The following is a 14,865-nucleotide window of genomic DNA, read 5'->3' as shown; positions in this document are numbered from 1 at the left end:
GCACTGCCCCAGAACTGCCCACGCTGTCAGGGCTATTGGCACGCTCCCCTGGTTCATGCTGAGCCAGCCATTCTCCTGACCAGTGCCTGCACACAGAAGGCTTATATATGAAGTCTAATCTCATGCCCCCAAGAATTCTCCTCCAAAGGCCCTTTCCGGTGTTCATTTTTGAGCACAGTAAGTATTTCAAACGTTGGGCTGATAACTAGTTTTCTTACTCGCTATGGTAATGTATCCTGGGACATTGAGCACTTTGAGCTCGCTCCTTTGCATGTGAACAAGGGAGAGTTGGGGAAAAGGCATAAGTGTGACTTTCTTTTCAATCTAGAGGGGACCTGGGCACACTGGGGACTACCAAATCACCTTGCCTCCACAAAGATCCAGTCACACTGCACTCCCACTGCACAGGGGGAGCACGAATCACAGTCCCCAAAGTTGAGGGAGGTGACGGAGCCAGCCTGCTGTACCATGTGCTTTGGCACTTTGCTCCTACATCCCCCTATTTGCAATAACCACTTCCACCTACCTGCAGCATAAAGAAATGGATATTAAAATTCAGGATCCTGCTGTTCAGTTTCTATCCAGCTTGGGTTTAAACTTCTGCTTTATAGCTCTCTCTTACCAAATTTTAATTGATGACTCTTTTTGTTCCCTAGTATCGCCAGTATGATGCATTTGGGTACACCCACATCTATGCACAGTAGGTGAAATCCTGGCTTTATGTAAGTGGATTTTTAACTTTAGATGTCATATGTCTGTTGCTTTAGATTTCCACATATCTACGTCACAAGGATAAATAAATCTATGCAATGATGGCCATCACTGGTCATGCTGTTACACTGAGTCACCACAAAGCCTGGGTTATGTTTTCCAGAGGTTTCTGCACAGACGTGTATGGGAAGGAGGAATAAAGCAACTGCACAGCTACTGCAGAGCACAGGGTACCCAGGGAAACACTGGAGGGGGTCAAAGCATGCCTGAATATGTTTTTCAAAATAGTCAATAAGTCCCAGCAAACAAACCCATCCACTTTTACTCATTCACAGATGGACCACAGTACTCCTCAGTGGACAAAGCCAGAGGCCAGATTCCAGTAATCTAATTTCTTTTAACAACTTAGTCCTTGAAGTGCAACACTGACTCAAGAAAAAAACCCCAAACCAAAACAAAACCCCCCCAATTAATCTTACCCAGAATTAATTAGGAAAGTATTCTCTTTCTGTGGGCAGGGAAATTAGAAGACAAAGTGATCTGAAACCACAATGTAAATCAATGACAGAGTAAGACAAGAACTCCAGATTTTCAGATCCGTGTGCTCCAACCACAAAACACCCTCACAAGACTCTTGAGAGCAGCAGCCCCTGGTTCCTGTTACACATTGCTGGTAAACAGGATAGAATAGAATACTTTTCCATAGATAAAAAGACCTATCCTTTATGCACTCTTCACTGATACATTTTTTAGCTTACAGAAGAATATTACAGTTCCTCTAGCAGGATACACTCAGTCTTCCCAGCACATCAGGGACAGCCTAATGAGCACCTACCACTGAGATGCTGTGTCTGCTTCTACTTTTTCTACCATATGGCTCAGCTTCTTCTTTCCCCTCCGTCTCTTTTGAGCCAGGAGCTGTCTCCTCTGCCACTGTCCCTGTGGTTGCAGCAGGAGCCCCTGGCTCCAGGGGCTGTGCCAGCAGCCGTGTACCCAAATTTAGAGCCGGACAACCCTTCCTGACTCATTAACAGAAGAGGGGTGTTTGCAGTGGCCCCTTCCGACAGCACAGGCACACCATTGTCATTTGCCTTGCCAGAGGCTGTCACACACCAGCACAAGCAACAAAGCAATAAAATACACCTGGCACCTGCCTCCTGCTTGCATCCAAGAGGTTGTAACGTACAGACTGGCCTTAGGTGACCCACAGCAGAATATGAAATGAGTAACAAGTACAGTCCCATCTGCAATGTCTCTGGAACACCATGCTGCTGCAGTTTTGGAGAGTGGTAGGTCCACCTGCGTGACAAGGGAAAACCTCTTGGGCAGGGAAAACCCCTTGGATGAAGATACACACAAGTGGAGCAGGCTGAGAACAGCCATGTGCTCAGGAAAGCTCAGCCACAGGTAAAAATCTATTATATGAGTATCATCTGGTCACATTTCACAGCATATTCCAGGGAAAAGGATATTCAGGCCAAAGGGAAGGTCTAGACCTTCAGCTGAGCACACAGACAGCAGCCATACAAGTTGGTTTTTTATTTTTCTTTTCCTCCCCACTTTGTTTTTTTGCCTTTGATGTTATGCAAAAAGTTGCCTTTTTGCTTTAAACTTTTGGACATACACAGCCACGATTGCAGTAGCAAATTCTTGAGTTAATTCAGCTCAGGTGAGACCAGGATTAAAGGAGGTGCTGCTCAAAAGCACCTCTCTCCAGCTCGGTGTGAATTGCTCCTGGCATCAGCCCTGCCCTGAGGCAGCACTCCTCACTCCTGCTCCGTTAAAAAGTAAATGCCAGACACACCAGAATGGTCTTTCCCCAAAATGTTCCTATATGCTGTTTCTAGAAGCTACTGTGGCTCTCCTGACAGTGGTCACATATCAATAGCAAGGAAAGGGACTCCCAACTGCAAACACGTTATCTGTGCAGGGAAGAGAGTGCAAGATAAAATGCCTTTTCCCAGGAAATTTGCTTTTAAAAATACATTTGATGTGGTGACCCAATCGCCAGTGACAGAGAACTAACCTACATTTCCCTTGCCACCCTTCAAATAAGGCAAGACAGCGCCAATGGGAAGCAAGACCTCTATACAGCAAATCGAGCTGCAAAAACGTCTGAAAAGAGCAAATTTAAAAGCTTCTGGCAGAGAGTTTTCAGCCCCGAAAAGCAAAATGTCAGAAGCACTTTCTGCAAATGGTCCTGCCCCATCTTACAGGGAAACAAACCTTAATTTCTATGAAAGATCCTGGGCTGCAGTGAGAGAAATATTTCTGCAGATAAGACTGGTGAGCAACCAGAGGGAGGCAATTTCCTTCTTCTCTGCTCAGTATCACTTAATTAGGGTTACACTTCTGTCCTGTGGCACTGGGTAACATTTTGCAGCAGGGTGACCAGGAACTTTAGGACTGAATATATCTAACACCACCATCACAAGGAACTTCATATCATGGCAGGATGGATGCTTGGCTCTGTTTCTCCTAAAGGAATAACCCTTTTTCTGGAGCTGTAGGAGACTCATGGCAGAGTTTTAATGGCAAAATCCCTAAGGTAGACAAAAATAATTGCATGAATTTTAATTTTCTACCTGATTTTTAATATTAAGAATGCTGAGACCAAGTTTTAGTAATGCTGCCACTATGTTAATGTAGGTCTTAAAATGTGGATTTCAAATTGTATTTCTCACTTTTTCACTACAATGCACTTTGGAGAATGGTATCGTCTTCCTCAGGGACACATGGACATTTAAAGGCTCCACTATGTCTCACTCAAGAATATCAGTGCTCCTTAGAGTATCATCAATTAGGGATGAATTAAATAAAATTACAGAGTGGTTAAATGCTCCTAATCAATGGAATAATCAGACAGAACAATCACCAAACTCCTCCAAAACATCTTCAGAACTAGTAGAGAAAGCCTTTTACAGCTAAGCCAGGATCATGCAGCCCCAAAAAGGAATTTTGTCTTGGAGAAGAGAAAAGATGACATAAGTATTTTGGTCTCTGAACACCCTTTCCCTCCAATTTAAGAGAAAAAAAATGGCCTTTATAGGCTAAGATATAACCATGTGGCATGAATCGGAATGAAATGAGCACATGTTCTATAAATGCATCAAAGAAAGGCTCCACCAGCAACAGTATTTTCTTTTTCTATAAAATTCTTAAAAAAGTAAAAGTTTGGCTACAGCAGACATAACCACTGTTTCAGAAAATAAAAGAAAAACACAAAATCCTCCACATTTATTTTCCACTGAATAATTTTCCAGAGAGAATGTTTAAAGCAGAAAACTATGGCAAGAACTTCTGCAGTCCTGTCAAAATAGTTTCTGTAAGAGGAGGTAACCACAATACTGCAAAAGGAAGTCAAAACAGGATTTCAAAAAGCAACCTGTATTTCCTTAAAAATTCTAGGTTTTTCAGAATCCTGTTTAGGACCCTCACCCCCAGCCCAGCCCCAGAAAACCCTGTGAAACTCCCTGGCTTTAAAAATATGCCCTATGTAGAGCTTTTGGGACAAGCACAGACAAAATGTAAAGCAAGATACCTTTTCTTTCAGCATGAATATGAATGAGGTGATAATGTTTCATCCTCGCCTGCTTAATGGGTTCTTCTTCTAGAATTTGTGAGATTCTGGATAATACAATGCAAATATAACTGCAAGTTAGCCCAGCACTGACTCCAGAATCACAGACTCCTGACCAGAGTAACCTTCCTGACTACACAACCTAGAACAGAGGTTGGAGCTGAGCTATAAGCATGTTTGGGAGATTGAGTCTAATTTTTTGCCACAAATTCATTAAATGTCTTCTGGAACACACTGACATGCAACACTCGCCAGCCTCCTATAGTCCTCTTCACCACAGTCTGTACAACCTCCCTCCAGAAGCAAACTTTTAATACTGTTTTCCATGTAAAAGAATGGACTTGTGAACACCCACGTTAATTCTGCATCTTGCTTCAATGCCACCATGTTATTTCACTTCAAACCTTTCCAGGTTGTTATGAAAGTCTTTTTCTGTTTAAATGAGTGTAACCATTTAATCAGAATGCCTCCACCTTGTGCCTGAGAGGGATCCTACTGTATCATAATGAATTCTCACACTGTGGCATATATGGATTTAACATTTATTATATGCTTTGCTGCAAAGTCCCTTCCTCCTGAATTAAACACCAGCTATTTAATTGATTTCAGTGCATCACAGTGTAAATTATCAGGTACTGAGAGAGGCAGAACCAAATCTAAAAGACTCATTCAGTGACTACATGAACATCAAGTAACCAGCAATGAAACTTCTGGGTAAAGCATGAAAGGAAGGAGATGGTTATCCAAAGCCAACAAAATTGAAAGAAAATTGTTATGGCTCTAAATAGCCACCTTCCTGCTGTTTGGAGAGAAAAGCCTCACTCCTACTCTCAGGGAAGCAGTGATATTATGCAGGATTACTGGCAGACTCATACTGCTGCCCCATGAATTGCCTACACCAGACCAAGCTATACAATATAGTCACATACACCCCCATGCCCACCTGCAATGGGGATTTAGTGAGGGAACTGCTGGTGGGCTGAAGGAATAAACTCAAGTTGATGCTGCCAAATTCTATTGTTGTAAAAAAGCCCAATCAAGGCACATACTGTTACCCTAAGGATTTGGTACTGGCCCTTGCTGTGGAGCAGACATTACATCAAATAACTCTCCAAAAGTACTTGTTCATTGTAATCACTAGCACAGAAAAACAAACAGATTTATGAGGTCCTCAACTCTTTCTATAACTTTAAAGATTAATACATTAGAACAAGGTTTATTTTGAATTTCAGCCAAAACTCTTGTTTTCCTGATTGACAACAGCAGCTTTGCAACAATAGATATCTTAAAGAAAAAAAAATCCATTTTCATCTGAATTGTTCACATTTCTGTAAAAGGAAACATTATAATGCTCTCTGTTCAGTGAAAATGAGAAAATGTTTCTCCATTACCTCTTTATTTTCAAGGCTACAGGGAAAAAAGATAATCACTCTCCATCAGATGTAGAATGGTATTTTGAAAAAAGCCCAACCCTCAGTGTTGGCTTGCTAATGAGTCCTTACTGGGATGCTTTGACTAAGGTAACAATAATAAGTGCAAGCTTTGGAACAAGGATTTTGACAATTGTTCAAGGTGACAAAACACTGTAAGTGAGTTTGGAAATTGTCATGAGAAAGTCTTTCGTAGTCCCCAAGATGAAGAAGATTCTCACCATTCATCTGTTGCTATAGGGACTCTAAAACGCTACCCAGAGCTGAAGCCTTTACACATAAAACAGCACAAGGAAGCAACAGGACTGATGCTCAGGCAAGATGCTCAGTGCCATTCCCAGGAAAAGGTGCTGTGTTTGGAAAAGACATGGGGATCAGGAGTTACCAAAAGTCCTGCCTATAGCCAGAAAAAAAGAAGAAAAAACAAAGTGCTCAGGACAGCTAGGACTAGCCAATGAGCCCATTCACACTTCAGGATCACACACAATCCAAACAATTACAGGTGTCTAAAGGCCATTCTGGTGGTCAATCTGTGATTTATTAATCTGTTACCAACAAATCTGCCCATGTCCTTGTCTCTACTCTGACATTAATCTTTCCTAGTCTGCTTACAACCTCTCAGCAACTGGAAAAGGGGAGACACTCCTTCATAGTGAACACTCACCAGCGCAACACAATTGATATAATAATCTTTTTTTCCACAAAGGAAAAGATGTGAAATTGATGCTGGATTAATAACTGCCACCGAGTTCCCAGGGGTGTGGTGCCAAGAGCAGGTTTATGATGTGGTCAGCAGCTTGCAAAGCTCTAGTGGGAAAGTACTAAAGTACACTGAGATTAACTCCTTTAGCCTTTTTGCTGGGTTGCCTGTGTTGTTTAGTCAATATGCCTTCCGAGAATTCGATAAGGAATAATTTTTTGTAGCTATACTGACAGAATGTGCTCTGACTGCTTTAAGCACTAGAAATAGGCTGGAAGCAAAACTTGTGTTGCTCATGCCCAAATAATAAGGGCAATTTCAAAATCCAACACCCCAGCACTGCAGTTTGGGCCCGTGTGTGCAATATGGTCATACTGAAGGCTGTGATGAGCCCAGGATTCATTTTCCTAAGTGCTTCTCCCACGATCATGGTCTGATGCTCCCAGTCGTGTCACACATGCTCAACCCTGTTGCTGCTGTCCCACTTTGCTTTCCGCATTCACCAGCTGGATTCATCCCTGGAGAGCTGTGCCTTCTATACAACACACTTCCCTCAGTTCAAAAAACTCTTGTCCACAGAAGCAGCAAAAGACTCTTTTCAACACAGTGTGTAGTTATTACCATATCTTGTTCCACTGCAGACTCACAAATGTTGTTTTGCCCAAGTCACTGATATTTCACTCCATAAACTGTGAGGAAATGAAGCCTTGCCTAACTAGAGCCCATAAGTCTCTGCTTAGTTGTGTCAAAATCCAAGCAAATCTCCCTTGTCGCCTCTCAGGCTCCTTCCTGGCTTGAGAGGATGTGCATTAGCCTCCCTGGTGCTGTACTTGTTACATAGCATTTGCTCAAAAAGCCCCACCAAAACCAAGTGAACAATTTATCCAATATCTGATTAATATAAAATTCATGTGTATTTGCTTGACCAGGAATTGGGAATAGGTCTTTCCATGGCCCATCCATTAAGTGTCCTAGCCAGTAAACCCCATGAGATCCATCTGCCACATAAATCTACTACACATCTTACTCCTGTGGGGCACGAGGAGGCGCACAAAGCATGGGATGTAAGGCTTTTGACACATACCCAGTGTATTTTCAATGGATGTCAGGCATTAATTTGGGCTGAGCCTTTTGAGACACTTCATCCAAACCACGATTACTGGAAATAAAGAAGGACAGAGTCTGTGGGTGTGCAGCTGATGTTCCATCCTGTACTGTGAAACAAACTGAATCCCCTGGCACACGGTCATCAGTGTTCTTCATTAATGGTGGTGTTTCTCTTGTTACCATTACTGTCATTACTAATAATGATAACAAACACACCATCTCTAGAGAAAAGTGATGTTGAGGGGCTTCTCTCAGATACTTGGACAAAAGTGTTTTCTGCTGCTGAAGAACACAGTATGCTTTAATCATTCATTGGTGAGGCACTGGAACAGGTTGCTCAGAGAAGTTGTGGATGCTCCATCCCTGGAAGTGTTCAAGGTCAGGTTGGATGGGGCTTCAAGCAACCTGGTCTAGTGGAAGGTGTCCCTGCCCATGGCAGGGGGTTGGAACTAAGTGATCATTAAGGTCCCTTCCAACCCAAGCCATTCTATGATTCAGTGATATAAATTCCATTGTGAGTGCAGAGATAATTCCTTCTTTTGCACCCCCCAAGTATGGGAATAAACCTCATCTAAGGAATGTGGTGCGGCAGATCTGTGTTTTGCTTTAATTAGCATCCTGACGCGAGAGCGGCTTGGCGTGCGGGATTGCTGTTTTGTAACACAGTGAGTCCTTGCAGGACTCCTTAAGGAACCTGGCAAACACGGCACTTCCCTCCATTGTCTGTTGTTTTTCTTGGAGGCTGCATATTTTCATTGAAATGTCACTTACATACCCCGTCCATGCTTGGCTGCTCTTGGAGTGCACTCAGGCATTGCGCTTTCAAAAAACAAAGGGAATTCAGCACTTAATCACAGCTCACCACTCCACTTACTTATTAGCAAAATGTGGAGTTGAAAGGCAAAATCCCAAGCAGCATAGTTCCGGTAATAATAAAAACTTCTGGAGATTTTAGCACTGGTGGGTACCTGCCTGTTTGAGCTGCCTCCCAAGGTGTTACAGGGTTATGAGGCACCTGTGTCTGGCAGAGGAGAGCTGATAAACAGCAGGAATGGGACACTGGGATTCTAAGCCTGCAAACTTGTGGGCAGGGCTCTCCTCCGTGCGTGACTTGCACCCGGCAGGAAGGAGCCTCCGTCATCTCAGCTTTTCTGTGAAAGAAATCATCTGAATAATTCAACAGAGTTAAGAGACCAAGCTGGAAAAACCCCAAGGTCAGGGGTTTAGGCTCGGTTTAGGGCTGGCTTTTTTTGTAAATGTAAGGAGAAACATTTCAGGGTTGGGTCAACCAGGCTGCTCACCCTAAAAACTGTTTCTCAGCAGAGATGTCAAAGTTTCAGAAGACATCACACAGGGAAAATACCCTGGAGAACCAGAACCAGCAGCCAACAGGATCTGGGTAAAGCAGCCATCCTACTGAGGGGATCAGATGTATTCTTTGGGAGCACAGCTCTGCCAGTGCAGTGGAAAGCTATACCAGACAGGGATGAGGGTTTTCACTTTCTTTAACTAGATCCTAGTATTAATAGGAAATCCTCTGGATTTGGCAATGTTCTTGACTGTGAAAAACAAATGCAGTGATACCCAGAGGTGGGTCTTCTGGTTTGATCATTGCTTGCATGCTTCTCCAAGCCTGGTCTGCAAGTTTTGGAGGTGCCTTTTGGACCCATTTTTAGCCTGTTTTCTGAAGGCAGCAAGGCACTGACTCTCCATCTCAACTTGCCAGCCCTTAGTAATTTCTGACCTGTTAGATGAATTTCAACCAGCTTTGACAGAAGGGTAGAGATAGCAAAAATATTAAGTTCCTAAATATTTTAAGGAAATACAGATGAATAAAGGAGAACAATGAAATTACTGTCTTAATCGATTTATAACGTGCCCCCCCCTCCTTTTGGAGAGGCAGCAGCCCCAGCTCCCGTGGCTTTGACTAGTGTAGGTTACAGAATAATCTCTGGGAAACCAAACTTTGCTGCTTCACGCTTCAATGCAGGTGAACAATACAGATGAAGTCAGAGTCAAGCCTTGGGAATCTGCTTCGATCTCCCCAGGCAGCACCTTCAGAAACAGCGTTTGCAAATGGATCCGTAAAACTCAGATGGAAAAGATGTTTAGATTGGATATCAGGAAAAATTCCTTCACCGAAAGGGTTGTCAAGCACTGGCAAATGGTGCCCAAGGAAGTACTGGAGTCACCATTCCTGGAGGTATTTAAAAGACATGTAGATGTGGCGCTTGAGGACATGGTTAGTGGCGGACTTGGCAGTGCTGGGTTAATGGGTGGACTAGATGATCTTAAAGGTCTTTTCCAACCCAAATGATTCCATGTGTTTATGTAAATCCATTTTTATGCAAGATTTTCCAGGACACAGAAAATGAATCATCAATACACAAAGAGGCTGATTATGCTAATGAAACATTAGTATCTGACGACACTAACCACAACAGATTATCATGATCTTTCCCTGTACTGACAGATGAAATAAGGTAGATCAATTAGGAGATACAGTATGGTAATTATTACCAAGTGACAACAATAGCAACCAAAAATCCTGTAACTGCTCATTAACAGAGCTTATTATTATACCAAAATGCAGTTTCATAAAACTTCTATTTCTGAAAGCAATTTTTCCACCCTGTTTTTTTACAGTATCCTCCGGGGAATCTCAGCATCCAGAAGGAATGAAACTTTCAGAGTTTCATTTTAGTTTTTGTCTTTGTTGCCTGTGTAGGTCTATAGGAAATCCAAGATTGGGAAGGAGCAGGTGTTTTCTTGGTTGGAAAGCACATTATCATCATGGAAATAAGACAAATGTTCTACAACACTTTTCTATATTGCCTGCAAAATTTTAGCAGAATCATCACAGGAGAGGCAGGTATTGTCCTACATCTGTATTCTGCTTTGCAGTTGCACCCCTAACTCCACCTCATACCAAAGCTGAGTAATACTGCTTGGAGTGAAAGGCAGCAAGGAATTGTCCACAATCTTGCCAAAATTAGAGGCACTGGGTTGGAATATCTTGCACTTTTGGAAAATAAATAAAGAAAAAATAGCCCGGCCCTTTCTAAGGGACAGGATAGTGCTTTGAGACAGCACATGAAATTATGAGTTGTCAAATTTGGGGATCTCCAACCTGAACTTCTGGTGTACCCTAGTCTTACCTCTCAGTTTGAACTGTTCTGTGATGGCTTGTATACAATGTATTTGAAAACACGGCGGTGAAACTAAAGCCAGAGACCTTATCTCCCCCATGGACATGCCAGGAAACACACAGAACAGATTCACCAAGAGCTAGGTAATCCTGGGAAGAGCTCCCAGGGGCCCTAGCAGGAACAAATTAAGTGTCAAGTAGACACGGACAGCTGCCTCTTAACCTCCCTTCCTTCCAACTCCAGCAGAGACACTGAGACCTTTACTTGCCCATATCTTTGACAGAATAAACGAGGTGTGATATTTATGCTTCAAGTTGGCCTGCTAACAAGTGTGGCTTTCATGGAAAAGTAGATGTACCCAAGGACAAACATAAACAGAGAGGCTTGGTCTACCTCCAAAAGCCTTCTCTCACAGAGGTGCTGCAAGATGCACAAGGGCTGTAACGTGGATTTTCCACAACATAGCAAGGGTGCTCTAAAGGTTGGTAATGAAAATGCTGCCCGTGACACAAAATAACCATTGGAAACTATTAGCTAGAGTTCACTCAGCAAGCGAGGACCCAGGGAGAAGGGCATATGGATTTGAGATTTGCTGTGCCCATGATACTGACCTTTGAGTGGCCCTGATTTTACCTACCCTTTTTTTATATTCTAAATACTGCTTCATGAAAGCTGCTTGATCAGAACCCTTTCTGCTTCATATCAGAACCCAAGTTTTAAAGTAGGCAACTGTTGTGTTGTTTAGGAGAAATACACAAAAATGAGAAGATAAAAAACCCACAAGGAATCTAATAATAAATAGGGCAGAAATGTAAACAAATAGATACTTCATGCTGTGCAATGGTTCACAGCTATTGTATCAACAAGTTGGTGTTACCTTGGAAACCAGAAATTATCCATACGTGACTTCTCCCAAACAGGAATCCATGAAAAGAGGCACGCAGAATGGATTTTGAGAGTTCTGGACTTTGCAGAGCTGCTGCCCAGCTGTTGATGCCAATTGATCCCAAACTCAACCACTGATGAAAGTTCAGAGGCAGTGCAGAGGTTGCACCATCCTTCATGCAACACCCACAGCAATGAGGTGAGTCCCTGGCATTCTTGTCCTCTCCACCGGGGGATAACACAGCCCTTTCCCAAGAACTTGCAGAAAGGTTATGCCCTGCATTCAGTTCAGTGCTCTTGGTCTACCTTGTAACACAAGGCACAGCTCTTTGTTGAAGCTGGGAATTGCTCAGAGCAGCCACCCCAAAGCATGCTGATGGGTTTCCAGCTGATGGCTTCAGCTGCGCATCTTATCCTGGTGGGCATCAGTGAATCTGTATCCCTCTGGAATAGCTAAATGCTTGGCCCTCGGAAAATTAGTTAGCTGGGTTTACAAGCACAGCTATAACAGAAAGGATAATTCCCTAGTCAGTGTTGAACTGTGAGCAGAAATTTATACCAAGATATACATTCAGCGTCACCTATGATTACAGAACTATATTTCAGATAAACCAAAGATCTGGATGTAAGGCATTGATGAAAGTGAAAGTTACACTACACTGAACAAGCTAATAAGAAGGAATAATATCAATTTATTTTTTCTAAAGAGATTAAACAAAATCAAGGATTTGTAAAACAACTGATCACAAAACTAGTACTTCCCACAATCCAGCTGGTTTGTTGGAATTTGTACAACACTGATGTTCCTATACAAGTTCTTTTACAGCACTCTGAACTAAAACATGGGCTACAAAAACCATATTCTTCCCACACTGTCAGTAGAACAACTTCTAACAACTGTTACCAATAGACAAGGGACCAGCACAGTCCCCAGCTTTCCCTGGGGTATTTAACCCCAGAACTGCCTCTATCAGATACTTCAGGTTTCCCTATGGTACATCTGGCTCTTCCCAGCTGTAGTTTACTCTTCTGCCCTGTCTGTCTGTTCTGATCTTGTTTGACGTGATCTCACAATTGAATAACAGAGAGGCTAGAGCTGGTAAGAGGAAATTTTAACTTCAAATCATGTTTTTTAATTGATTTCAGAATGAGGTAAAAATAGAAGCACTATGAGCATCTGCCTGCCCCTTCCTGCCAGGTTGATGTGACAGGAGGACTGGGTCAGCTACAGTGTATCATGCATGTGATGGGATCCTGATTTTCTCAGATCAAGAGGAGGAAAATGAGGAAGAAGAGGGGCTCTGGTGAGAGAGATGTGTCAAGGAACAAGTGGTATGATCTACCACTGCTGCTGAGTCAAGGATGATTGCTGTCTTGCAAGTGCAGTACCCATGTACCCGTGCACATGGTGGCATCTCGGGTCACCTTGGGCTCAGTACAAAGCAGGTACCTGTTGGGACACAGAGAACTAAACCTTGGCAACTCCATACCTATGAAGCCTGTTCAGATCCCTTTAACATTTCCTCTTCAGTCTGGTTTGATTTGGGTGACACTCATCACAAAACAATTTAATTCCCAATTTCACAACAACTCAGCCCTTTACAACTGGAGATTCATTTTTAACCACCCACCAGGGATTTTGCAGTCTGTAGCACACTAGACAAATACCTCTCATGTACCCCATCTTTTGGGTTAAAGAACAAAACCAGAACAAGAAGAGGTGGCAATTTTGACACAAAAAATACATTAGGTTCAGTACTTACAACTGCATGACCAGATATAAATGGTTCGGGCTCTCATAGATGTCTTCCAGGGCAACTATGTTTTCATGCTTGATCCTGAAAAACCACAAGATAAGATAAGATGAAATACTGATTTTAATTTTTTTTTACATGACTATGAAACATAAAGCTATTTTTAGTTAGGCACTACTTGTCAGTGTTTTATTCACTATCATAAATTTTTTGCAAGGACATGTAGTGATAGAACAAGGGGTAATGGCTTTAAACTGAAAGAAGGTAGGTTTGGATTAGATGTTAGGAATAAATTCTTTACTACAAGGGTGGTGAGTCACTGGAACAGGCTGTCCAGAGCAGCTGTGAATGCCCCATCCCTGGAAGTGTTCAAGGCGAGGCTGGATGGGGCTTTGAGTAACCTGGTCGAGTGGAAGGTGTCCCTGCTCATGGCAGGAGGATTGGAACTTGGTGATATTTAAGGCCCTTCCAACTGAAGTAAACAGCCAGAAGTGCTTCACAGCCCAGAATACTGTTATTACTGAGAGAAATTTCTTTCAATCCTCTCCAAAGGCAAATGTGTAAGGGTTAAGTATATGAGGCATTAGAAGTTCAGATGAATGAAGATGGTTGGCTGGAGGTTAAATTCTCAGGACAGCTTCGCTGCAGGGTGTAGGGGAGTGATGGAGGCAGGGTGTAGGATGGCAGGGAGAAAGCAGGGATTTGACTCTGTGGAGAAGCTGGCACAAGTAGGCAGCAGCCATATGACAGCCCCACACTCCTTCACACCAAATTCACCCAGCTCTGATGTCCAGCCTGGTCTTCACACCTGAATTTCCCTGCAGCACTGCTGAGCACTGGGTGCTTTCTGTGCAACACCTCCAAGCAACCAATGGGTTTTCTGCATCCTCACCATTCCCACCAAGCCTCTTGTCAAAACACTAGCTTTAAAGAAAAAAATCATCTCCACAAGCACCCATCTAATTAACCAGTTGAGCAATGCCTCTCTGGGTTTGGTCCTTAAATGCTTACAAATAATGCACAAAGGATACATTTAGGTTGTGCAAACCCTAAGGAGACTACCAGTACAACCCCAGGGGCAGGATATTAATTACACCAATTGCAGACAATCATTTTAAGAGAAAGATGGAAAATGCTAAGCAGAGGCCACTCACTAAGCAACAGATGGACATGTTCAGAAAGAAAGTAAACATGCATTGTCAGCAAATCCAAAACTCTACATGTGTCTAGGTTCAAGTAGCTTAATTAAGATGCTTAATCATGTATCAGGGCCTTATCTTCAGTGGTCCCAAGTGTTCTAACATCTGTGTGATGATGCTGAGAGCTGAAGATCCCCTGCACCCAGCAGGATCTTTACTGCAAGTACACAGACTAATTTAATTTCCTCTGAATTCACTGGTAAGATTATGACTGACCTGAATTTACACCCATAGTCATCAAAAGCTTATTCATATAATGACCTTCACACACAGGAAATTTAACATCAACAATAAGCAAACTCAAATATAATGCACTACAGGATGTTAAGAGTAACAAGTATATGACTTGG

The 14,865-nt window shown here is 42.7% G+C and overlaps 1 protein-coding gene across 1 annotated transcript in view; it reads right to left on the bottom strand.

Moving 5' to 3' along the window:
- Window positions 1-14,865, bottom strand: part of CAMK1D (calcium/calmodulin dependent protein kinase ID) — a 212,595-nt gene that overhangs the window by 69,003 nt on the left and 128,727 nt on the right. The window contains 1 exon segment of the mRNA XM_032688446.1: window positions 13,326-13,400. Coding sequence (XP_032544337.1) covers window positions 13,326-13,400 — 75 coding nt within the window.

This window comes from Chiroxiphia lanceolata, chromosome 5 (assembly GCF_009829145.1).
Source record: "Chiroxiphia lanceolata isolate bChiLan1 chromosome 5, bChiLan1.pri, whole genome shotgun sequence".
NCBI classification, from domain to species: Eukaryota; Metazoa; Chordata; class Aves; order Passeriformes; family Pipridae; genus Chiroxiphia; species Chiroxiphia lanceolata.
This window is presented reverse-complemented; position numbering and strand designations above follow the sequence as displayed.